At 40.1% G+C, this 24,244-nt stretch overlaps 3 protein-coding genes across 3 annotated transcripts; 1 reads left to right on the forward strand and 2 right to left on the reverse strand.

The window, feature by feature from the left end:
- The first annotated feature begins 585 nt into the window (after positions 1 to 585).
- Positions 586 to 7,890, forward strand: LOC138629501 (adhesion G-protein coupled receptor G2-like). The gene is made up of 13 exons (XM_069713235.1): positions 586 to 1,538; positions 1,635 to 1,836; positions 2,371 to 2,527; positions 3,208 to 3,372; positions 3,568 to 3,690; positions 4,067 to 4,112; positions 4,196 to 4,299; positions 4,391 to 4,515; positions 4,624 to 4,995; positions 5,153 to 5,436; positions 6,202 to 6,303; positions 6,485 to 6,637; positions 6,913 to 7,890. The coding sequence occupies exons 1-13, from the start codon at positions 593 to 595 to the stop codon at positions 7,014 to 7,016; spliced, it is 2,883 nt and encodes a 960-aa protein (XP_069569336.1). The 5' UTR covers positions 586 to 592; the 3' UTR covers positions 7,017 to 7,890.
- On the reverse strand, positions 7,471 to 14,085 carry sms (spermine synthase). The gene is made up of 11 exons (XM_069713236.1): positions 13,923 to 14,085; positions 12,183 to 12,303; positions 11,966 to 12,053; positions 11,366 to 11,430; positions 11,076 to 11,251; positions 10,829 to 10,985; positions 10,118 to 10,205; positions 9,793 to 9,907; positions 9,617 to 9,696; positions 9,054 to 9,169; positions 7,471 to 8,573 (listed from the first exon to the last, which is right to left on the reverse strand). The coding sequence occupies exons 1-11, from the start codon at positions 13,966 to 13,968 to the stop codon at positions 8,543 to 8,545; spliced, it is 1,083 nt and encodes a 360-aa protein (XP_069569337.1). The 5' UTR covers positions 13,969 to 14,085; the 3' UTR covers positions 7,471 to 8,542.
- Positions 14,086 to 19,356: 5,271 nt separating this feature from the next.
- On the reverse strand, positions 19,357 to 23,331 carry LOC138629537 (uncharacterized). Its single transcript, XM_069713295.1, has 5 exons — positions 23,289 to 23,331; positions 22,183 to 22,441; positions 20,932 to 20,965; positions 19,809 to 19,983; positions 19,357 to 19,700 (listed from the first exon to the last, which is right to left on the reverse strand). Exons 1-5 carry the CDS (start codon positions 23,329 to 23,331, stop codon positions 19,357 to 19,359), a joined length of 855 nt encoding a protein of 284 aa, XP_069569396.1.
- Between the last annotated feature and the right edge of the window lie 913 nt (positions 23,332 to 24,244).

Below are 24,244 nucleotides of genomic sequence, written 5' to 3' on the forward strand. Positions count from 1 at the left end.
TGTCAGTTCATAAAGTAATAAAAAAAACCTGCTGCTGTGTCCTGTAAAACGTATTTGTGTTTTGTCTTCCGTTTCAAACAGCAATTTGTGGAGATTTGGATGTCAGTGATAATCCACTGCAATCACAGCTCATATGGGCTGACATTAACGTGAAGCCTGCAAACTTTTGTACAGAGATAAAAGAGTCTAACAACCTCACCTGGTTTGTATGATCTTCCAAGATCAATATCCTCTGCACTAACAAAGCATTTATCTTTACACATTCACTTAACCTGATGGTAATTACTTTTAAAAGCTGTTTGTTTTGTAGCAGATCAAAATGTAACATCTGATGTCAAATTTTTGCAAAAACCTTTACTAAAATTACTTTTTTCTTTTTTTTCTTTATAGTCAACATGGAAAGAATGTGGTGTTGGAGCTGGACCAGTACTGTTTTGCCAAGCGGGCTTTTACCACAATCAGCCTGAATGTGACAACTATACAAACAAACAGCGCCAGCATGTCTGTAAATGTGACTTCATCCCCACCGAACACAACAAATACACAACCGAACACAACAGCACAAACAACACAAAATAACACAACAGCACAAATGAACACAACACAAACGAACACAACAACACAAACAAACACAACAGCACAAGTGAACACAACAAAAACAAACACAACAGCACAAACAAACACAACACAAACAAACACAACAGCACAAATGAACACAACAACACAAACAAACACAACAGCACAAATGAACACAACACAAACAAACACAACAGCACAAATGAACACAACACAAACAAACACAACAACACAAACAAACACAACAGCACAAATGAACATAACACAAACAAACACAACAACACAAACAAACACAACAGCACAAGTGAACACAACACAAACAAACACAACAGCACAAATTAACACAACACAAACAAACACAACAACACAAACAAACACAACAGCACAAATTAACACAACACAAACAAACACAACAACACAAACAAACACAACAGCACAAGTGAACACAACACAAACAAACACAACAGCACAAACAAACACAACAGCACAAATGAACACAACACAAACAAACACAACAGCACAAATGAACACAACAACACAAACAAACACAACAGCACAAATGAACACAACACAAACAAACACAACAGCACAAATGAACACAACACAAACAAACACAACAACACAAACAAACACAACAGCACAAATGAACATAACACAAACAAACACAACAACACAAACAAACACAACAGCACAAGTGAACACAACACAAACAAACACAACAGCACAAATTAACACAACACAAACAAACACAACAACACAAACAAACACAACAGCACAAATTAACACAACACAAACAAACACAACAACACAAATTAACACAACAGCACAGCAGAACTCAACAGAAGCTCTGAATGGCACAACCACTGCTTCTACTCTAACTGTGACAAAAAACACCACCACAATCACCACAAATGAATCTGCAACTGGGACCCCAACAGAAAGTCCAACCACCAATGAAACAGGTGTTGTACCACCTCAGCACTCTGCACAACTCTGTTGCAACATTTACATTATCATCACAGTACTATATTGTCCCCTTCAAATTCTTTTGACTGCAGCTGAAGGTCAAGCCAACGCACTGCTTGAGCTGACCAGAGACGTGTCCAACCTGAACTCCAGCCAGGTGGATCAGCTGGTGTCTCAGCTGGAGAATCTTTTGTCCGGCCCAACCGTCAGCCGGGCCCTGGGAAACACCTCCGTCCACATCGTCAGCAATCTGCTGGATGCTTCTGCTGAGACACTGTCTGACTCCTCCAACAGGTTATACATTCATTCATTTCACAATCTCGGACACATTGTGCACCGTTCAAAAACCGTCTGATTCAGGAAATCCTGACCATTTTTACACATCACACAATTTTCTATAATGACAATATTACTGCAAGCTGTGTAACCTGGAGGCACATAATAACTGAGATAACTGGAGTATAATTGTTCTCCACAGTTAATTATTAGGGGTCTCTCAGACTATTTGTGAGTTCACATTAATGCTGAAATGATAATTAACTTTTTAGGACACTACTAACCTTTGTACAGATAACTTGATAACAAAATACATCACATGCCGTGCAAAGATCAAGATAATCTTCATAGAAATAACCCATAACAGTGATAATAATAGTAGTGTTATATTTATCTTTTTTCACTGGACCTTATTGCTTCTTGCTGCTCTGTAGCAAATGTTCCAACACTCCAAGAACTACTGGTTTAACTAAAACTGCTCAGTACATATTAGAATGATTGTTATTTTGCACGATGCTAATTAATTTCCTTTTTTTTTTTTTCTTTAATCAGGATTATAGGGATTGTTGATACAGTGGGGTTAAAGCTGGTCGCTGGGGAGGAGGCTGAGACTCTGTTGTCTACGGCTGTGGCTCTTTCTGTGAAACCAGTAGATGGCACCAACTTTCAGGAAACATTTTTTTCCATCTCAGACCCCAACAATGTGCAGGTATATGATGATTCTAGTATTTTATTTGATGGGCTATATTATCACATTATACATGATACTAAGAAACCTGCAGGACACAAGTTATTTTATACATATTTTACACCAGTGAAGGTGTTTTAGAGTTATATGAACAGTGTGGAAGCCTGAACAATGGAAATAAATGAAATATTTTAGGTTGACACATACTAACAGTGGTGATAAGTAAGTACAGTAACTCAACTGAGTGTTTCCATTTCTTGCTGTTTTATCACAATTGTTTTTTAAAGTTGGATATTTTACTCATCTCCATTATTTATGTAGTATATAGTTTCTTTTTTTTTTATTAAGATCTTACAGAAAACAATATGCTAAAAATACAACATCGAATTTAAGAGAAAGTCAGTGGTTTTGTCTTGTGACCCGTTTCTGCATAAAAACACACAGCGAGGTGAACTAAGGTCAGAACTTTTGGCTGCTAACCTACTTCCTTTCTTCAGAACATGACTTTCAGAATTATTTCTATGGGTACATCCCTGGATTACACTTGTCATTGTACATTGTACGCTTTTTGGAAGAAGAAATGAGTTGAGTCCTTGCTGCGTTGCAACAGCTGATAGTGATCTCTAGCCGACAGATGTCGGGTGCCCCAGATAATAAAAACAGAGTCAAATCTATCTGTCTGTGTCTCATGTGTGCTGCAGGTCCGTGGGGATCCCAGACTGCAAAGGAGTGTGAGAGCTGACTCCTCCATCCCTCAGGGCTCCATCATGCTACCCCCCTCTCTAATACAGGACCTAACCTCAGAGGACCAGCAGCTGGCCTCCAGAGTCCAGTTCAACTTCTACCAGAGGAGCACTGTGTTCCAGGTTTTTTCATTCAACTAACATCCTTACTGGGATAAACAGATCTCTTTTGAATTTCAATACAAAACTGCGTCTGTGTTTTTAATTTTATATCCCTGATTTAGTATTTTAAAGGGAAACGATAGGCTACACTTTAAATTATAGTTGAACAGTGTATTTCAATGTAACAACTTGAGTTGTATCCTCATGACCTCGCAGGACCAATCCATGGGAGAACGCAAACTTATTAGTGGGATCCTGGGAACGACTGTGGCCAACCTGTCAATCACAGAACTGCGGGACGAGGTTGTAATTCACCTGAGAAACACAGAGCCTGTTCCAGTAAGTCCGGTTTTGGCCAATCGGATGGAATGGATGTTTCCTTAGATATATGGACGTTTTGTCTTTAAAAAGCTCTTGTTTGATGGTTTGCTACCTGAGGCCTTGGGTGACACGTTTGAAGAAACCAAACCAAAAACCAAAACGCCTCATCAAATAGCACAAGTGGTAAAATAACTGTATCAGATATTTGCATTAACAGGGGCCAATATCCATCTAAACATGTGTGTTTGTACGGTTGTGTGCAGGTGCAATTTAAATACAGATAGGCCACAAAAATGCCGTAATATACTGTAGTAGCTGTCACTCAATGCATAAAAAAAGCACAATCCTAGACTCTCAACTGATTCAAACTTGTGTCATTTTCTACAAACTACAGGCTAATTTTGTGGCAACATGTGTTTTCTGGGACTTTACATCAAACGGTAAGTTTTCTAACTGTCTGGCAGATATAGGTGACAAAGAAAGAAACTATGAACATATGGTTCACTGGGTTTTCTGCCGGCAGACGGATCAGGTGGCTGGAATACAAGTGGCTGTTCGGTCCGAAACAGCACAGACGATGAGACAGTTTGTGGCTGCAACCATTTAACCAGTTTTGCCATCCTTCTGGTAAGAAACAAATCATTTGTTATATATTTTCTTGCTGGTTAGAAAAAAAACATTAGTACGATGTCTTTTTTATGGCTTCCCTCTGATCCAGGATCTGGACAGACAGCTTGAAATCAGCCGTACCCAGGCCACCATCCTCAGCTTCATCACATATATTGGCTGTGGAATCTCTGCCGTCTTCCTGTCTATCACCCTCCTCACCTACTTAGCCTTTGGGTTTGTATTAAGAGCTATAACATATATGATCCACCTCTAACATTTAAATTACTGTTGGAGCTGTCTGCCACTGTCTTTTAAGTTGTTTAAACCATTTCAACCGTGCAGCAAGTTGCGAAAGGACATTCCATCAAAGATCCTGATCCAGCTCTGCCTGGCACTGCTGATGCTGAACCTGGTCTTCCTGGTGGACGCATGGCTGGCACTCTACCCAGAAGCCGTGGGCCTCTGCATCTCCACTGCCTGGTTCCTTCACTACTTCCTGCTAGTTACCTTCACCTGGATGGGACTCGAGGCTGTCCACATGTACCTGGCTCTCGTCAAAGTCTTCAACAACTACATATCCCGCTACATGCTGAAGTTCTCGCTGGTGGGCTGGGGAGTCCCGATGATCGTGGTCATCATTGTCATTGCAGTCGACAAAGACAACTACGGTCTTGTCTCCTATGGAAAGTTTCCTGATGGCACAAGTGATGACTTGTGAGTCATCTGTCACATGGCTTATTTTCCCTTTTATGCACATTATTCTACACAAAAGGAAAAAAAAATACAAATGCCAACATATATAAAATGAAACCAGCACAAAAGAAAAACACCTAACCCTTCAATTCTCTTCCATCTCTGTCCTCTCCCACAGCTGCTGGCTGAAAAATGACATTGCCTTCTACGTGGCAGTGGTTGCCTATTTCTGTGTCATTTTCCTCTTCAACCTCAGCATGTTTATTGTAGTGATGGTCCAGCTGGGTCGGATGAAGAGGCAGAACCCTCACAATGCTCATCACCGCACCACACTGCAGGATGTGCGCAGCCTGGTGGGGATAACCATCCTCCTGGGCCTCTCATGGGGTTTTGCCTTTTTTGCCTGGGGGCCTGTTAACCTGCCATTCATGTACCTCTTTGCCATATTTAACTCCTTGCAAGGTCAGCTTACATCTTTTTATGATTTATTTATATATGACTTTTGACAATGTAGTGTGTCCATGAAAACCATAGGTACAGTTATTTTTGTCATCTTTCAAACTCCACAGCAATAAGAAGAACGTTGTCAGTGTTTTACAACTTCTGTTTGTACATACCAAAAATCAACATAACCCAGCACTCATGGGCAGAGAACCAGCAAAGAAAAGGAATTGCTTCAGTATTATTTATTGTTGTTATTGTTGGATTATTTACCCCCACTTATGGTCAACTTGTTGATGTATGTTTTATATGGCTTTACACTGTAGATTGTTATTAATATGCAGTAAATCTAATGATTTTTTGTTGTGTAGCTTTGCCTGTCATTACAGTTGTCAAAGTAATTGCTGAGGTTTGACAGTGTAACATTAACACAGCCTGTAAACATGTCAGTATTTAGCCAGATTACTGAAATCGTTCGATTTGAGAATAGAACGGAAATTAGGGCATCTGAAATGTTACGAGTATTATTTCAGTGTATAACTAGATGTGTGCATGTTTGTGTGTAGTTTAAGCATCTATAGTAAGTCAGGTTTAAAGGGAAAATTGACTGTTAAACTGTAATTGATGTTTGCAGTAGACAGTTTGTAGAATATCTTAACGGTTTGCCTTCATTTTGTCACCTGAATAAGTCACACTTTTTATGACATCGTCTCATTTCCTTATTTCAGATAATACCAATATGTCCAAACCGATGACACTGTAAACAGCTGTTTTTCTGTTTTGTAGGTTTCTTTATATTTGTGTTCCACTGTGCGGTGAAGGAGAACGTGAGGCGGCAGTGGAGAACCTACCTATGCTGTGGTAAAATGAGACTAGCAGAGAACTCAGGTTAGAAATGCTCACGTTACATTTCACAGCTGTTCCGGTCTGCCTATAAACCTGCACACACTTCAGACTCATGTATTCTTTTGTTTGGCTTCTGATTCCTTTGAATCAGAACATCAGCTCCTTCAAATTTAAAGATTCAAGTCCATTTCATGCACGATGATAAACTAATTTATTTTCACAGAATGGAGTCGCACTGCAACACAGAAGACAGTGAAGAAGTCATCACTGACCAAAGTAACATCTCTTAATTCCTCGAATACCTCACGTAACGACGACTCATCCAGAACTTCCTCTTTTCTCGTCAGTGATTCTTCAGAGCAGCTTAATGGCACTGGTGAGTGACGACATTTTAACTTTGTGATTGTCACAGCCAACTGACTGAGATGTGAAGTCATGTTGAGTGACAATCAGATAAATTGATAATTATTCTACTCATACACTTATTGTTGACATGAAACCTTTACAGCACAATTTACTCAGTCTGCCCACAATGTTTTATTTATTACTGCAGCTCTTTGACTATCTTTACCTTAATTTGAAAAAAATTTAAAAAACTGTTTGCCTCAAATCTAATCTATTAGAAATAATGACTGCAGGGCTGTGTTACAGGGAGCCCGTTTGAAGACAGAACAATCATAGCGGCTGAAGATCCCAGTATGGATGTGGTCTTAAACGAGATCAACAGACAGTACAGAAACCCACAAGCATCCTGACCTAGACAGGACAGTCTATTTACTGGCTCTATTTTGAAATACTTGTATATAATGCTATTAATAGAGAATAATGTATGTACCGTCAATCTGTTAAATGACTTGTAATGGGCAATCAAAAGCCTAGATTGAACATGAAACTTGATGTTTACACAACATATTCATCCTTTTGATTAAACTATCATATTTTAAGGATGCGCAGCAGCTCATAACTTAATGAGAACGGAGGAAGCAATGGTCCAATTTAGAGCAGCAGTGAGAAATGATTTTCATTCATTTGGCTTTGAAAGAGTGATGGTCTGAAGGTAATGTCTTCAAAATTTGTTCATAACCAAAAAGGTAGCTCAAATAAGACCAAAAAAAAAAAAAAAAAAAAAAAGCTAGAAACCTTCACAATTCAAAGCTTGAACCAGTGTGTATTTTTTGGAATTAACAAAATTAACTTAAACAGTCAATACATGTTCCCCCAAAACACTTTAATTGTAGATGGTCACAAAATTATCTCAAGTAGGACAGAACAGCATTTGGTGAAATTAAAATGAATAAATAAATGTCCCGCAGCGTTGATCAAATGTGCTGTGTACTGTATATGCAAGCTACATTCACCGTCCTTTACATGCACCTAATACAGTCTTAAAAGACTTAAAATATATCAGGAGAAACCAAAGGTGCTAATAAAACATAACATAGAAACAGCACAAGCACAGAGGTGGCATTAACATGGAGGAATTGTTTCCCTTTTAAAACACATTTGGACCTAAACACTTCAGTCTCACTGGGCATGATCGCATCGCCTCGATACAACCTGAAAAGAATCGGATCACATTTGAGTGGCAGTAACAAACAAAAAAAAGAAGCTTAAAAGCGACTCGGGTCAGGCAGGCTGAGCCTACTCATTAGCCAGTCACACGATTTCAGGTCACAACTCAAAGGTAAAGAAAAAAAACAAAAACAAGAGAACACACACCTATGGTAAGATCAGTTACACCATGTTATCAGTGTTTCAACATCTAACAGTTCTTCAGAGTACATGCAAATGGACATTTCAAATCAAGTAATATGAATGGAATACAACTGTTGAGTTGAAGCAAACAATTGTAAAACGCAAAACATTGGAAGAAAGAGAAGGGAAGAGAGGGGATGATAAAATAGTTGTAGAGTCACTTAAGATATGCTGAGACTGAATTTAATTTGATTGATTCACACCAACATGGCTGAAATAGGTCGGAGTGTTTTACAGCCCAGCCATCAGATAATTACATGACAAACGTGCAGTCAGTCAGGTGTACTTCAATAATGTTGGACACAGATGTGATAGTGGAATGTGCCTGTGTGAGTACAAACAACTCACTCCGGAACTACTTTATTTCAATATGATGTCAAATTTAAATAATGCATTTATCCAACCTTTGTTTTGCATCTAATTTTCATGAAGTTCAGTCTGAGCAGACCTTTAAGGCTGCAGAGGAAATAATAAAAGCATTCACATTCCAGCTGCTGGGAATTCAAGCAGAGAAAACTGGAGGTCTTCACTTCTTCCATGTGGTGTAGAAAACCCATCTGATACAGCGAGTTAAGGACTGGACACAACAACATCTCGATGGATAATTCTGTGCTGAAACGAGAACACAAGTTTGGCCCTTCAGGCAATCAAGAGATGTCAAAAAGATCACAGAAATCCACTTGTTGAGTACAAAGTTATTTTTAAGAATAGACTTAAGGGCCAAATCTACCTAAATAAATTCCAAAATTTAATGAGTCAAATATTACAATATAAAAACACTAAGGTTTATAGGCCAACCCTGTTAAACCGGAAGTCTATGAGTGAGTGATAAAGATTCGCCACTCGCTGTCCGAAGGCCACAACTTCCTGTATCCATTTCAATTAAAAGCCCTGTAGCGTTGTAATTCATGGTGCAGCCATATACTTGGGTTTGACCCACACTTAAAACTTAAGTTTAACCTAAATGAATTCAGTCACTGTGATGTGGTTGTTGACCTTCATTTCAACATTAACAAGTAGACCAGATAAAAGGATACTGCTCCAAGTAGGAGGGCACACACACCACCTCTTTGCAGAAGTCCACGGGACACGAGAGCTTTGCCAGCTGCTCCTCATACAGACTCAGTGCTTCTGTCAGATTCGCGCTGTTACCCTGATGACCAGTACCAGATAAAGACATGTCATGAGACTCACATACCAATGATTCATTTCCAGCCATAACCGGAGACCCAAGTGATAGTGGTGTGTTCCAATGCTCAACCACGATACAGTAAAACTGACTTCTTCCCTTATTGACTGGTTTCATATGCAACTACATTTTATATTGAAGCTTAAACAATTACATCCCTCTCATCATACAACTCAAATTACCTCCCTAACCTCAAATGGTTTAACTGCCATGTTTTCCCGCCCAAACACCCCGTTTCAACACAATGTTCTGAAAATGCAGTTTCACTAAGCTTTAGAGTCTTGGGGGATGGCTGGTCTATAAAATTTTAAATATTTTCCCCCTATGTTTCTTCTAAGTTGATGCTCATTGAACAACTGTCAGATCCGACCTATATTATTACCCATAACAATATTAACTTATCAAACTCACCTGTGTGAAATATTTCCCAGAGGGATGCAGGACTTGTATTGACAGATCTAAGATGAGACGCAGGAACTCCCATGTAGAGTCTACAAAAGGTTGACAGATAGGATCCGACAGAAATGAACAATTATTTCTCCGGGATGGATTCACGTAACAATGTGACAGCAAAGATAGATAGATACCTTCTTCTGGTGCGGTGGATATTGGGATTGCAGTGAGGTCATTAATTACATAATCAAATGTCCTTCCGTCCTGGACATATTTCTTCAGCAAGGGAACACAGTCCTCAATTAGTATCTGTAATCCAAGAGACAAGGGGATTATTTGAAATGAACACTTTTCTTGGTCTTCTGTGAATATGTCATTGTTTGTTGTCTTTTATTGGGAAAAAAATGACCCAGATCCAATTAATAGCCAACTTGGTTATTCTGGATAGCCAAAGTTGACGCTGGTGAAGAGGGACTAAAGATTTTGCGGCAGTAACACCAACATTTACTCAGAACTCACTTGGTAACAGTCTCCCTTCAGGTTGTCGAGGATATTGCCACAAGTTTTTCTCATGTACGTTTTGCAACCGTCGATCACCTTCTGGTCAATGTAGACGCTTTGTTAAGGAATAATCAGTCAGGTTCAGCATTGTGAATACATACAAACATTAAAACGGTGTGGAAGAAAACTACACTGCCTGAGGAAAAATAAACACATTTAATAGAAGTCACAATACAGGAATAACTAGAATTACTGCCTCACGGTTGTACGCCTCAACCGACAAGTTGCAGTTTACATCTGCAACTGTCCGGACGTATATAATATATGCAGAGAAGACTTTGAAGGAATTTGGCCAATTAAAGGTGATTTTGATTAAACACAGTTGCAGCCTTGACAGCAGATGATGCTTCAAATATGGATGCGATCACACAATCACCAGTTTCAAGGTGGACACCCAAGATTAGTGTCACCAAATGTAAAATATGGTCACAGTCTCTCCTGTTCCTGAGTTATGGCATTTATTGATGGCCATGAAAGTGCAAAAAACACTTTTTTGGATGTCACAGACAATATCATCACTTTCATCGTCACTAATTTGACGTTTGCGGTAAATGTTCTCATTATCAGTGTATGAATTTTTGACTTATGAAGGGGACTGATGCACGGACGGCCCGATAACAAGATGCCGAGGCATAAAAATAGTTCAGGAGAGCAGAACACGTAAAGGATATCTCCACCATGGTAATCATCTTTGGCTTTTGTTTGACCAACTCGGCGAGGATGCCTCCATCACCTCCTCCTAATATCAGCACTTCTTTCCCAGCATAATTCTCTTTCCCATTACCGGTGATGGCTTGAGTGTAGGCAAAATCACTCTCTGCCAGATCTGCAAGGTCAAAGTATCATTTAGTCACCAACAGTCATATAAACTGACTTTATCTTGTGTGCCGTGACCTGCATTGTTGGAAACACTTACTAACATCCCCGTCGAGCACTAGGATATTTCCATACTGCTGTGAGTGCAATATTTTTATGTTTTGGTACGCAGAATCCTCTTCATATACCACCCGGTCGATGTCGTACTCAATCAGTCTGCCATCAGCTGTGGGCCAGTAGCGGTCAACTTTTGCTCCTCGCACGAGGGCTGGGAGCCTTGAAGGTCAGCGAGTGAACAATGTAGTTATTTAAAATGTTACTGCAACATGCAAGCTGCAACACATACAGCCTCCAAAACATGAGCGAAGCCATTCGTTTTCAGATACTCACTTTTTAATCCTCATAATATTGCCATTCAAGAGAACTTTGAGCTTATTTTCCAGTGCATTTAATAGCTGTGGAGAAAGAACGGAGAGTGAAACACCAGAACAGCAAGTACACAACCAATCTTTTCGGATAATTCGTAGCGCTGCACGGGAGGCAATCTCACGCCAAAACACAGCCAGTGAACACTGCTGCAGCCATATTGTTGGACCGAGCTCTGCATGTTTGTACTTGATGCTCCGCAGCAATTAGGGGCAAGAAAGTGCATGTTTGGGTGAAGGAAGCTAGTAGGCAGGCAACAACATCGGACACTAGTCTGGATCCCGTGCCTGTCACACATCCAAAAACTGTTCAAGAAAGAAAAGTCGTTTGCAGATGCTCAATGTAATCCTGGCAATCTTTTTTGGGCACAAACGTTTATGTCCCCGGGACAAACTGCACAAGGTCTGCTTTTGTGTACTGCTGCCAAATTGTAATTCTTTTGAGTGATAATTTATTCATTATATCCGCCGGCAAACTTAAACGTTAGTAAATACACGTGAAATGATACACTGTGGCACTTCCTGTGTCTTGCTAGTATTGTGTATTTAAAAAAAAATCACTTACATTGTCTAGCTGTGCAACGTTATCCTCTTCGTAACACTGCAGATCAATGGTCACCAACCCACGAGCGTGCACACGCAGAATGACGAGCCTGAAGCGTTAAGTGGCGAAGACAAAAAGAGACGCAAAGCAATGAGGTATTTCACGAAATGAATAAAACGCCTACAAATCTAAAACCAGAGTGATTTATTTTAGGAGTTTAAAAGTGTTGTTCTCTTACCGGCCATTCTTGCCTACAAATGTAGCAAGGTATCCATGCCCATTTGTGTCATGAACCGTCTCTGTCAGTTCCTGCTCATGAAGTATGGACAGCAGACCAGGAACTGTCGAAGCAGAGTCAACTGGGAACAGACAGAGGACGGGACAATGAAAACAAACACGACTGCAACCTGCCTCCTTTAAACGTTCTCTGCGTCGGTGGTGAGAAACGTCCTCAGATCCTCTACCAACATAAACGTAGCACCCCAGCAACGTCTAGGACGAGTAAAAGTTCATTCGAAGTGATGTGAAAGTACTTCACTATTATTCACGTTGTGTATCCTGGTGGTTCCAAACTTCTTCCATTTACAGAGGTAAATGTGCTCATTGGGACCGTCAATGCTGCAGACATTTTTCTGTACCCTTCCCCAGATCTGTGCCTCCATACGATCCTGTCTCGGAGGTCTACAGACAATTCTTTGGACTTCATGGCTTGGTTTGTGCTCTGACATGCACTGTCAACTGTGGGACCTTATATAGACGGTGTGTGTCTTTCCAAATCATGTCCAATCAACTGAATTTACCATAAGTGGACTCCAATCAAGTTGTAGAAACATCTCATGATGATCAGTGGAAACAGGATGCACCGGAGCTCAATTTTGAGTGTAATGGCAAAGGCTGTGAATACTTAGGTACATGTGATTTTTTTTTTTTTTTTTTCATTTTTGATTTTTAATAGATTTGCAAAAATTTCAAAAACTTTTATTTCACGTTGTCATTATGGGGTATTGTGTGTAGAATTTTGAGGGGAAAAAAATGAATTTAATCCATTTTGTAATAAGGCTGTAATATAACAAAATGTGGAAAAAGTGAAGCGCTGTGAATACTTTCCGGATTCACTGTATATGGATAAATGTACTTTACCATGCACCACTGTCTTGCAGTAAAAATAATATTTGTACTTCACGGCACCCCATTTCATCAGATAAGCAGGATTTCCAAGATCCTGTTTTACAGGATTTGTATGCTGCTTTATGCTTCTGCCCGACTTCATTTCAGAAGGAAGAGGAGACACTTCTTTTTTTTTTTTTTCCTCCACCACGTTTGTGTAACTTATCAGATTCAGATTTGACCTACAAAACACACAATCAGTTTATTAAATATAACGCATTGTAATATTTCTTAATCATCATATTATCGGTGACTAATTTAAATAATAAGCTTCAGGCCGACATAACTTCCCCCGTCTCGCTTTGCACCAGCCTCATCGTCGGCCTTCGCTCTCCACTGGATTTCAACGTGTCCAAAAAAACTACAACGATGGCGGGAAACGCGCCACTTCCTGTGCGACAGACGAGCGCACGATTCAAACACAACTTTATTGGCATCGTCAGCTCGGACGGTGTCGAGCCGCTCTCGTCCCGCAGCGATGAGACCGAGCACACGATACGATCATGTGTAATGTTTAACAACACGCGACCGCGCAGATGACATTTAAACCCACAACAACGTTCAGCTTTAAAAGCTTTAAACCCCCCCAGCTCGTGAAACACGTCAACCACGCGGACGCGCCGTCAAAAGCCACGTGTTGACCAAATCAATTGAACGTCGCTTGTTTTGAAGGGCAATTACAGACGAGCAGGTTAATATTAGCAGGTTAGCCAGCTAGCCCTCCCCCCCCTCCTCCCTCCCTCCCTCCCGATGCAGCGACTGAAACCTGAACGTCCTGGTTGTGTTCAGTCGCTGCTCGCGCTCTTCTTACCTGCCGCGGAGAGGTTGAAGTCGAGAGTATAATGTCGCACTGCCATGTCTCCCCGCAACCGTCATCCATGCCTGGGACAGAAGGCTGCGAATATTTATCTGCAGAGACAGAGGGAGGGCCCTGCTACCGCTGCTGCTCACCACTGCCCACTGCACTTGCCAGAGGTAGGCGGGGCTTAACGCGCTGCGGAAGGCGGAGTTGGGACCACGTGACCATGCGTCAATCAAGAAAATTGGGAATTTGCACAGCTATTCCTAAATTCCATCTTTTTTGTTGTTGTTGTTGTTGTTGTTGTTGTTGTTGTTGTTGTTTTGTTTCTTTTTTGATGTAGATATATCCGTTTCAAACTATCGCGAAGCCGTTAATGTGGTAACGTGAGGAGTCCCAAGGATGCGGCTCAAAATGAAAAGTTTTCATTGTGTAAGGTTAAAATGTTGCCATGTGTCAAAGTAATTGGCAAACCTTCAATGAGGTCGATAAAACCAGACCTACATTTGCACGTTGTGATCACGGCTCCAAATTGACAAACAGCTTCGCCCCGATTAAACGTGAGAACAAGCAATTAACAGTCTCAACAAGAAGAGAAATAAAACTTAGTTTAGCCCCTGAGGTTTAAATTTGTGATATCGCAGAGATCGAGAACCGACAACTGAATTTCAAGATTTGTGTTCTTCCAATTATTTTGCCACCATAATGAAGACACATTTCTAATAATGATAATATTATAGTGAAGCAGTCACAGGAGCAGATTTTTTTGAAGTAATTAATTTAAGGAGCTAGCCTAAATTTTGCTGACATTTTCAATGCGCAGTCTTTTTACGCCTCACTGTGTCGGTTGTATGCTTCAGGCAGGCAGTCTTTCTCCAGACTGCAGCAGTCATCGTAGTTGACAAGCAGGGTTTTTTTTTTTACCTGTTGACAAAGCTTCAATTTGCACTTATGTGTTTACTTTATTTGTGTTTGCTGTGAAGCTCACACTTCATGTCAACTAAAGTGTTAAATTGGTGCATTTAGTTCTGTTTTAAAGGCTAAAGTCATAGATGTTTGCAGTGAGGATGACAGATTACATTAAATACTGTTACAGGATTGACTCTGATGTACACTGATACATCTGTGGTTATTTTTACTATAAACCAAACCTCCTTTTCTCGAGGTCCCACTGCACCTCTGCATACAGCCAAGCAGATTCAGATTTGTTTTCAAGCCTCTTACATAATATTTCACAGACAAAATCGTTTCATTCCACTGTCCTCACTATTTGTTGCAGGATGTTGCAACTGACTATGTTGCTGGATTTTTTTTGTTTTTGTTTTCTTTAACATCACATTCCTTTCTAGCTTCTCTTAAGCCTAAAATCCTCAGTGGCCTGTGGCCTAGACCACTGACACCACTAGTAATAAAATGTCTTTAGAAGATTGTCTAATTAGAAACTGAGGAGGTAACTACTGGACCAGTTCTGCATCCCTTGCAAGCCTGCCACATGTCTTGATGTTGCAAAGCAATTTATCTCTTTACTTTTCACTCTGTATGCATGAACAATCACTTATGCAAGATTACTTTATGCTAATTTCTCACTACTCTTTAATACAATGCAAACAAATGCATTAGCAAAAAAAAAAACATATATCCTACTTCTAGTTAAATCCTCAACGTGTGAAACAGATTACCAGTTTTCTTACTACCGAAAAATACGCAGTAGTCGCAAATGGTCGAGCACTTAATTGATGACAGATTAAGTTTTAGGGGGAATACAGATGTGATTGTAAAACAAACTCAGCAGTACTCTACTGGCTACGTAAGTCCTCTGGAGAACATTAGAGAATACTGTGAACATTTTACTCTGGACCTTTTTTCACCTTTTCATTTACTTTCTGGTTTACTATGAAGGACGTCATGTGACAGAGTAGAAAGAGTGACAAAGTTGATGCTAGATTGGTGCAGCCGAGAGGACACACGCTTTAAACTCTGCGCTGCTGTAATTGGTTGTTTCACTGTCAATCAACTTGTCCCTAACCTTAATCCTAACCCCAACCCTCACCCTAGGATGGGAACGGGTTGGCTTTGTGGTGGTTTGGATTCTTTGTTTAGCTAAGAACTGGCCACAGTTACAAATCTTTATGTAGTTTAACTTTTTATTGTGCACCAGAGTTGTTTCTGTGCTTGGAAGTTGTTTGTGCACGAAAATGCCCTCCGTCAAACTACCCTTAAGCATTTTTTATATTGACTCGTCGCCAGAACTTCTCCCTAAATTACACAAGTGGTGAATTAATATTAGCTTGATTCAAACAACATTTAAATGGTGTGTTTACCTGAGAGCTTAATCACTACCTCAGGATCTCTTTCTATACCAAAGATCATAGCTGTGGTTAACTTAGTGGTTAACTGAAGGCCAAAAGTGAATAGCAGAGGATGAGGTTATTGCTTGAACTTCAGCTCATTTGTGCCTGCGGTATTTTAGTAATTGTGTAACAATAATACAATAATAATGAAGAATTAATACATGGTATAAAACACTAAGTAATTGTAGATTAATTTTCGGAAATAAAAACATAAACAGGTGCAATCACAATATGTAATAAAATATTTAAAATATAATATTCAACATATAAGATATCTAAAATTAATGATTCGATAATGGTTGATAAGCCATACTAATATCCGCAGTACACTTATTCAATAGTTGGGCGAGAACCCTGTAACCCATGTCCCTGTTCAAAGATGGTCTTGGGTGGGTCCTTGATTTTCTTCACACTTTGCTCATTCTCCAGTTTTCCACTTTTTCTGGTCTATGACCTTTGACCCCCTCACAGACTTTTAGGCCAAGGTTAAGTCGAAATATTGCTTACTCTACAGCCGATACTATTCTAATTGGGGGCTTTATAAGACTGAAAATTGAACTATGGTCTGACCCATCCGTCAGGGAGCTAACAGGGCTGTTGACAGTTATCCTCTACACATCTGAGTAGCGTGAGGATTATTATCCATGCTGTGTTTTCTGGTAGTCTACAAAGGAAAACTGCCTCTGAGATCCTGGAAAAGAAAAAAAAAAAAAAAGAATTCTTGCTAGATGAGAAACTGAGCGACTGTCAGTCACAACATATATTCATCTCAGGATCCATTCCAACTTTGGGGAAAGGAATTTAATCTTCTTGACCTGACATTAACGTACCCCATCCACGGGATCAAGTTTATTCACAATTTGAATACCAATTGGAATGTTTTGGAAGACCGCTTTAAGTCTTATGGAGTTCATCCAAACATTACTGGATCCAGACTGCCAACCTTCGTCATGCCCTTGGAATACCATTCCCAGACAAAGAATGTGTGGATAAGCATGAAGATCAGTGCAGACAGAGAGCTTGTATCTTTTCCCACTCATGTGACCCTCTGCTCCACATCAAACAAGTCATTCCCTGGCTCTGTCTACACAAACTTTCTTCCATCAGATCAATGTTGGTTGGAACTTGGAGCTCAATCCTGTTTCCAATTGTCTGCAGATTTATACCTGTATACTTTCCACTTCCGCGAGTACATGAGGATCTACAAGGGTCCCCGTGATGTAAATTATGCGGCAGCAATGCTACAAGAGCTGAGCGTGAACTGTAAAAACCAAAATGGATACGGAATTTGAAGAGAGGCTGTGTGAAGAGGTCCATCACATCATTTTCAGTGAATTGATCACTCAGAGCTTTTTTTTATCTGCTATATTTAGAGTGAGTTTTAAGGGAACCTGGACAGTCTGCTGCCATCGGATTTATTTTCTGAATAGGTTCCTTGGTCTGCTGCTGTGAGAGCGATCTAACAAGCTATCTGTTTGCAAGCAGGTTCAGGAGCTATGCAGTCAGACATTATGCAGAAGAAGAATATGTATTGACTTTGAAGTCTCATGTCATATCATCAAGTCAAAACCAACATGACAGGTTGGATGGGAATAGCGTGTACAAACCTCAGCCAAGAGGCACAGAGGGAGGAAATGGGCTTCAAATAGAGTATTGTCACAGTTACCATCTCTGTCCTGTTTTGTTTTCATCATTTAAAGTCCAGCCTCTCGTTTCACCCCATCCACCCACAGATGTCCTCTGACTGCTACATCCACTCCCCCTATTCCCAGTTCCCCTATCAGCCCCACTGAATATATTCCCACTATCTTGCCATTATTTCCTGCCAGACTGACTCTCTCATTTTACTTCCTGTTTTCTGCTTCTTGCCTGCCAACGTGGCTGTAAGTTGTCCAAAACTGTTCCTGCCTGCCTGGTCCTGTCTGCACTTGGGTACTCCACCTTGCTATACTTACACAAACCATAACAGAGTTCAAAACAAAACTGAGAATATTGTATACTTTTGGTTCTCTGTTTACACAAACAACTCACCAACCAGCTTGATGAACCACAGTGTCAGCTGGTTATTAAGATCACATTCGAGACTTTATCTCACTAAAGTCACCGCAGGTAACACAGTTTAGTTTGTCACTAATTGATTTCACGTGAATGCATGTGGCAGTATGAAGACAAAGAAGTAAACCAAATTTCCACAGTTGTATTCACGTTAGTACAACAGGCTCAAATAGGCATGCTTTTCTTTTATTCTTTCATACATTTAAAGAACAACAACAGCTGGACGTTTGAGAGAAACACAGCACCAGCACAAAAATAAAGGAGGATTAACAGGAGCTCTAGGAGGATAAACAGTCACCAAAAGAAAAATCTAATACAAATCTATTCCAATCCAATCAAGGTTATAAAAAAAATAAAAGGATAATACCCCTTCAACGTCATGCAGAAATGGTGCACATGTGTGTCCTGTTGCCAATCTCCCATTAACATCCATGACATATTGTATGCCTCAACATATGAGCAGCACTATGGACTGCCTGCCTTTAAATTAACCTGCATCTTTTTCAGGCACAACTTAATTTGGTCTGACTGTGACCTCAAAGGATTATATAAAATGAAACTTTATACCCGATGAAGAACACAGTTATTCGTCGGGTATAAAGTAATTGTAATGCCCGTCACTACATATTCACAACCTCAATTAAAAAACACATTAATTGGTATTGAAGCAAAATAACATAAGACATATTTTCTCAGGATGGTGTCATCTGAAAGCTGCTGCAATTTCTACAACAAAAATAGAAAACAATGTGAGGGGTTGCTTGTAGTAATGAACCTACAAATTATCACATACATCTGCAGATTCTCTCTGCTTTACAAGGTGATATGTCCATCTTGGGTTCACACTTGTTTCTACTGCCTCTATGGCCACAAAATCAGTTATTGCGGGTTTAGTATTGTCTGAAATTTATTGCAACATTTTCCCCTAAATTAAAACATCCTGAATTGAAAGTTCTAATTTATTTTTGATGTTTTGACAAATCATGGAGAAACATCATCCTTAAAGCTGTATGCGCCAACAGCCTTCAGGCAGCACATCATCAGAAAGTAAATCCACCACAATCAAAAGCATCAAAATCAGAGTCTGCCACTTCAAAGTCAAAGCTGTTGAAGTGAGGGGAGTCGAGTGCTGGGCTGTCGGTGTGGTAGGCTCCTCCTGGTCCCATGCCCGAGAAATCCGTGTTGAGTGGTAGGTCAGCAGCTTTGGCTTCCAGATTAGAGGGTGAGCATGCGCCAAGGTAACCCATAGCAGAGGAAGCAGCAGCCCCTCCCATCAGCAGATAAACAGCCTTCATTGCTTGGGCATTACTGATGGTGCCATGGCGCAAACACCCTACTGAATGTGCACCTCCTTTATAATACTTTGAACGGGGAGAATTCCTGCCTGTTGGATTGAGAGATTGGGAAAAAATAGTAACAAAATTCAAACAAAATCTGAACAAAATAAACTGTTTACCTGATAGCTGAAAATATCACAAACACCAAGGATCACCTTTCTCTTTTGGGGAAGCACAAGTCATCGGCCCTGGAGAGGATGACTCGGTATCGCTGACAGGTGGAGTTGGTGGATCTTTGTCAAGGATTTGCTCAGGCATCAGATCTCGGAGAGTAATATGCGGTGGTAGCACCTGATGTCGCTTACAAGGACTGAGAGGTGATGAGAGACTCTATGCAAAAGATATAAGAATACTATTGAAGAAAAAATACTTGTTTTAATTACAAAGATTTAATTCATTGATCGATTAAAAGACAAAAAAAAAAAAAACGACAATACAATTAATATATCAAGAAGTGCAAAGACACACAAACTATTGAAATAGTTTTTAGACTTGGTAGTGGTGTGGCTGTAGGTGTGGGATTGTTGGTTGGTCGATCCAACACATTTTTTCTGACTGATAGATCTCAGCAATAAATGGACTGCCATGTAAAATGATGTGATTGTTAATGAGTAGTTCCTGAATAACTCCAAATGCAGGACTGTGCAGTGGGTAAATATGAATTTCTGGAGAGGAGGCGGGAAGATCAAAAAATAATTTATTCATTATTAGTTTACATATATCTGCGAAACATGAAAACAATTCATTACTATCATTAGTTCCAGTAAGTCATCATTAGCTCCTATACAGCCCTCAATTTGAAGTTATTTAGGAAACACACGTACATCTATTTAAGTGTGACCAAATTTTGTACTGACTTTGGTTGTCATGTGTTTAACATCCCCAATAAAAGGTGAAATGTCTCTTTAATATTAAATGAAAGTGGGGCTTGAATGTGTGCAGATACACAAATTCATGCCCCACATTCAGGAGATTAACACCAGCAGGTTAAAAAAAAGTTGGAACCAAATAGCCAACTTACAGGAAAAAAAAATGATACGCCCATTAGCCACATCTGTCTGTGTTTAATGCTAATTATCAAGCTAATTATGCTGACCACAGTAAACAGCTTCATGGCAGCATGTTAGCATTGCTACTGATGGTAGCAATTAGCTCAAGGCTGTGCTGTGCCTAATTACAGGCTCACAAAGCCATACTGTTTGACTGTAGACTCCAGAGCTTGTTTAACACATTTTCCAAAACAATTACTTTAATAATCAATATGTCTTATTAACCTACCTTTTTCACTTTTTTCAGCATATTCAGCCACTGACTGAAAAGAGAATAAAAGGAGTCTGGTTTTACCTTTGTGCAAACCACACATCAATGAATTCAAGTGTGTATGACAACAGTGGGTATTGTTAGAAGTTGGGTGAGATGTCTTACTGAGACAAAAGGTGGGCAGGAAGGGAATATGTAGTAAGTTTAAAATGACAATCAGGGTCTTAGCCTATTTCTTTTAAATAGAGGACGGGGTGCATTTTAAAGCAATATATGCAAAATTGAACAGTTCAGCATTTTGGGAAATACACTAATAACCAACTTATCAACATGTTGTACCTTTGTTTTTGTTTTTTTCAATAAACCTAAGAGTTTAAACAATGACTTTTGGTTTTATTATATGACAATGTTTTGGCTGAGAGCAGGATCCTCCCTTGTGTAACCAGCTCCTCCAGTTTGGGTTACTTTTAAGATTAGGCTTAAACGTTTCCTTTTTGATGAAGCTTGTAGTTAGGGTCTGCGCATTTTACCCTGAAACTGTCAGGAGTCCGTTTTTTTCCCTCTGTTTTGCCCCCGATCACCTCTTCCTCCTGTGTCCCCTCAGTCCCCTGTCTGCTTGTCTGTGGCCACGTCCCTCACCGGTCCCAGCAGATGCAGCCACTCACCATCACCTCCCCGGACTATATGTACCCTGCCCCTGCACTCCTCTGGTGGTCGGTTCATTTTGTTAATCACCCGTCGGTCCTCCGTCTGTTCTCCATTCCCGTTCCTCCGGCTTTCTGTTCCTCCTGCGGCGCTCCCTGTCAAAGTCACCAGTCGGTGGAGTTGCCCTCCCAACTATTATTGACGCCGTTCCTTCCGCTGGTCTGCCGGCTGCCCCGCCAGCTGTGTCTCCCCGGATCTGTCGGTCGAGTTGCCCTCCCGACTGGAAGCAGGTGGACATGATAGGTGCCACCTTTTGGTTTGTTTGTTTTTTGTTTATTGCAATGAAGACTGTATTTTGGAGCTGATACCTAAGTCTGTGAGCTTACATTTGGGTCCTGGTAAACACCACCTCATGACAGAAACATCCCTGATTTATCCCTGACCGGTGATTTTGTGTTCACCAGTTAAACTTAAACCAACAGTCTGTCATATTAGGCAAATACAGAGCTGGGGAAAATATGACCCGATGGGCGTTATTTCTCCAAATACTAAAACTTTAGTCCAATATGTGTATAGTACAGTATGACACTCAAGCCAACGTTAGCAGAAAAAGCAGCACCAGACCTGCAGTCTGCAGATGTATCGGCCAGCAGCAGCAGGTATTTATTCTGGGGGAGGATCAGAGCAAAGCAGCAATCCCTGCGTCCCCCGGAGGGTAGTTTAGGCAGGTCTAGGATCTCCTTGCCCTCCACAATTGCTTCACAACTGCTTTGCAACACCACCAGCTGATCAGGGGGAGATGATGCATCATGGCACACGAGGAGACTGCCTTCAGCTGTCAGAAGCAGAAACCTCTTCTTCCACTGTTTGAAGATAAATCCACCTGGATGGTGAAAATAACAGGAAATAGTGCAGGTCGAAGAAATGATGCTGCGATAAACAATTCTAATCACGACAGCTAACACTCGGAGCATATTGACAGTATTAGGCGTGGTCACGGTGATCATGATAGCAGTGGGAGCAGTGTACATGTGGATTATAGAATGAACACTGTGTCATTCCATCATCCCAACAGATTAGAAGCTGTCAGATGGTTGGAGGATCAAGAGCCTGTGGTTGTGGGGAACGACCAATCCGATGATGTTGTGGGAGCATATTGTGCATTATCACATACACGCATCAAGCTCTACTCAATTTATATACATAGAGTAAACAACACATGGGCACATGTCATTACTACACATACAGTAACCGATTTGCAATTCCAAGAACAGGTGAAAAAAGAAAGAAGGGTAACTTTTTAGGGCAGTCTCAGGTTCAGTTTAGGAATATGTTTTTATTGGTGTTTGCCGCAGCTGTAGCTTTGGACTGGAATTAATTTTCTGTATCCGTTTTTGAAAAAATATTCAAGTTTTCTTAATGTATAACATGGTTGAGAATGGATGATTCAGAGGAGAAAACTATAAAAATGATTTTATCAAAATCATACTCAAGAGCATTGCGAACTACCATCATCAACATGTATCATCATCACAACTCCATTATGCAGAAACGTATTGAAATTAAACAACAAATAAGATAAGCAATCATAAAAGCTTTACAGGGAACAGACATCACAGTTGAAAATGATCCTAAAATCCACTGAGACATGCAAAACTATAGCCAGATATGAAAGGTCATCATTTTTTTCCCTCACAAAACATCACATCTTTAGTCATGGTCCGACTCACCATACATCCTGAGTATCCCATGGTGTATCCCCGAGGCGTTCATGTTCACAGTCGATGTACCCCAGTCTAACGGGCTCAGGAAAAAAATGTTGGAGGACAGGGTGGGTGAAAAGCACATGAGGCTCAATGTGAGTTTTAATGCTTAGCCTTAATCCCCAGTCAGCTGGGATGCTCCACAGGGCCACACAAGGCAGCATCTCAATTCCCATCAAACAGGTTGTGATGAGACTGTGATGTTACGCACAAACTGCCGCAGCATGTGCAGAGATAGTGTGCAAAAGGACTTCATGAAATCAACTGTTTTTTATTTTTCTCTTTAATATCAATTCAGTTTTACATCCACAGATGGAACAGCTAAATCAGTTTCACTAAGTGTGCTTAGACACCTACTTCAGTCAGTACTGTAAATGTCCAACAAGAAGCAAAAAGTAGCCAGACCTCCCTTTTACAATTTATCTTCAGTCCCAGATAGAGTCCTTTCCTGAAATAATTTAGTGTCGAGTCATCTGTAACCGTGCATATTTAGCTTGTTGATATCGGATCAGATGACAACACTCGAGTGCCTTAATGCAAACATTTGTTACATAACTTAACTTGGAGAAAATTAATTAGATTGTGAAAATTGCTGATTTATTATAACCAATCAGGGATATAGATGAAGCTCAACTGACAGTTTAAATGTAAATACATTTTGATCACAATGTATCATATAATTTAGTAAAATGTATTCATTAAACATTAACTGTATCCATACTGTAATGATTGCCTATAACAACAGACATATAGGGGTTTAAAGAAAGTGAATAAGTATGGAGTTTGGGTCAAGAGAGGATGACTGATTGCTTGTGTTTGATGAATATAATTGTGAATATAAAAGGCACCACAAACTTTAGAAACTAAAATATTGTGAAGGATACACAATACTGTACTTTACTCACTTTCAGTAACTAACTTTA

This window comes from Brachyistius frenatus, unplaced genomic scaffold (genome assembly GCF_029030835.1).
Source record: "Brachyistius frenatus isolate BFR_SWC_R1_liver_20210118 unplaced genomic scaffold, ASM2903083v1 Contig_117, whole genome shotgun sequence".
In the NCBI taxonomy this organism is placed as follows: Eukaryota; Metazoa; Chordata; class Actinopteri; family Embiotocidae; genus Brachyistius; species Brachyistius frenatus.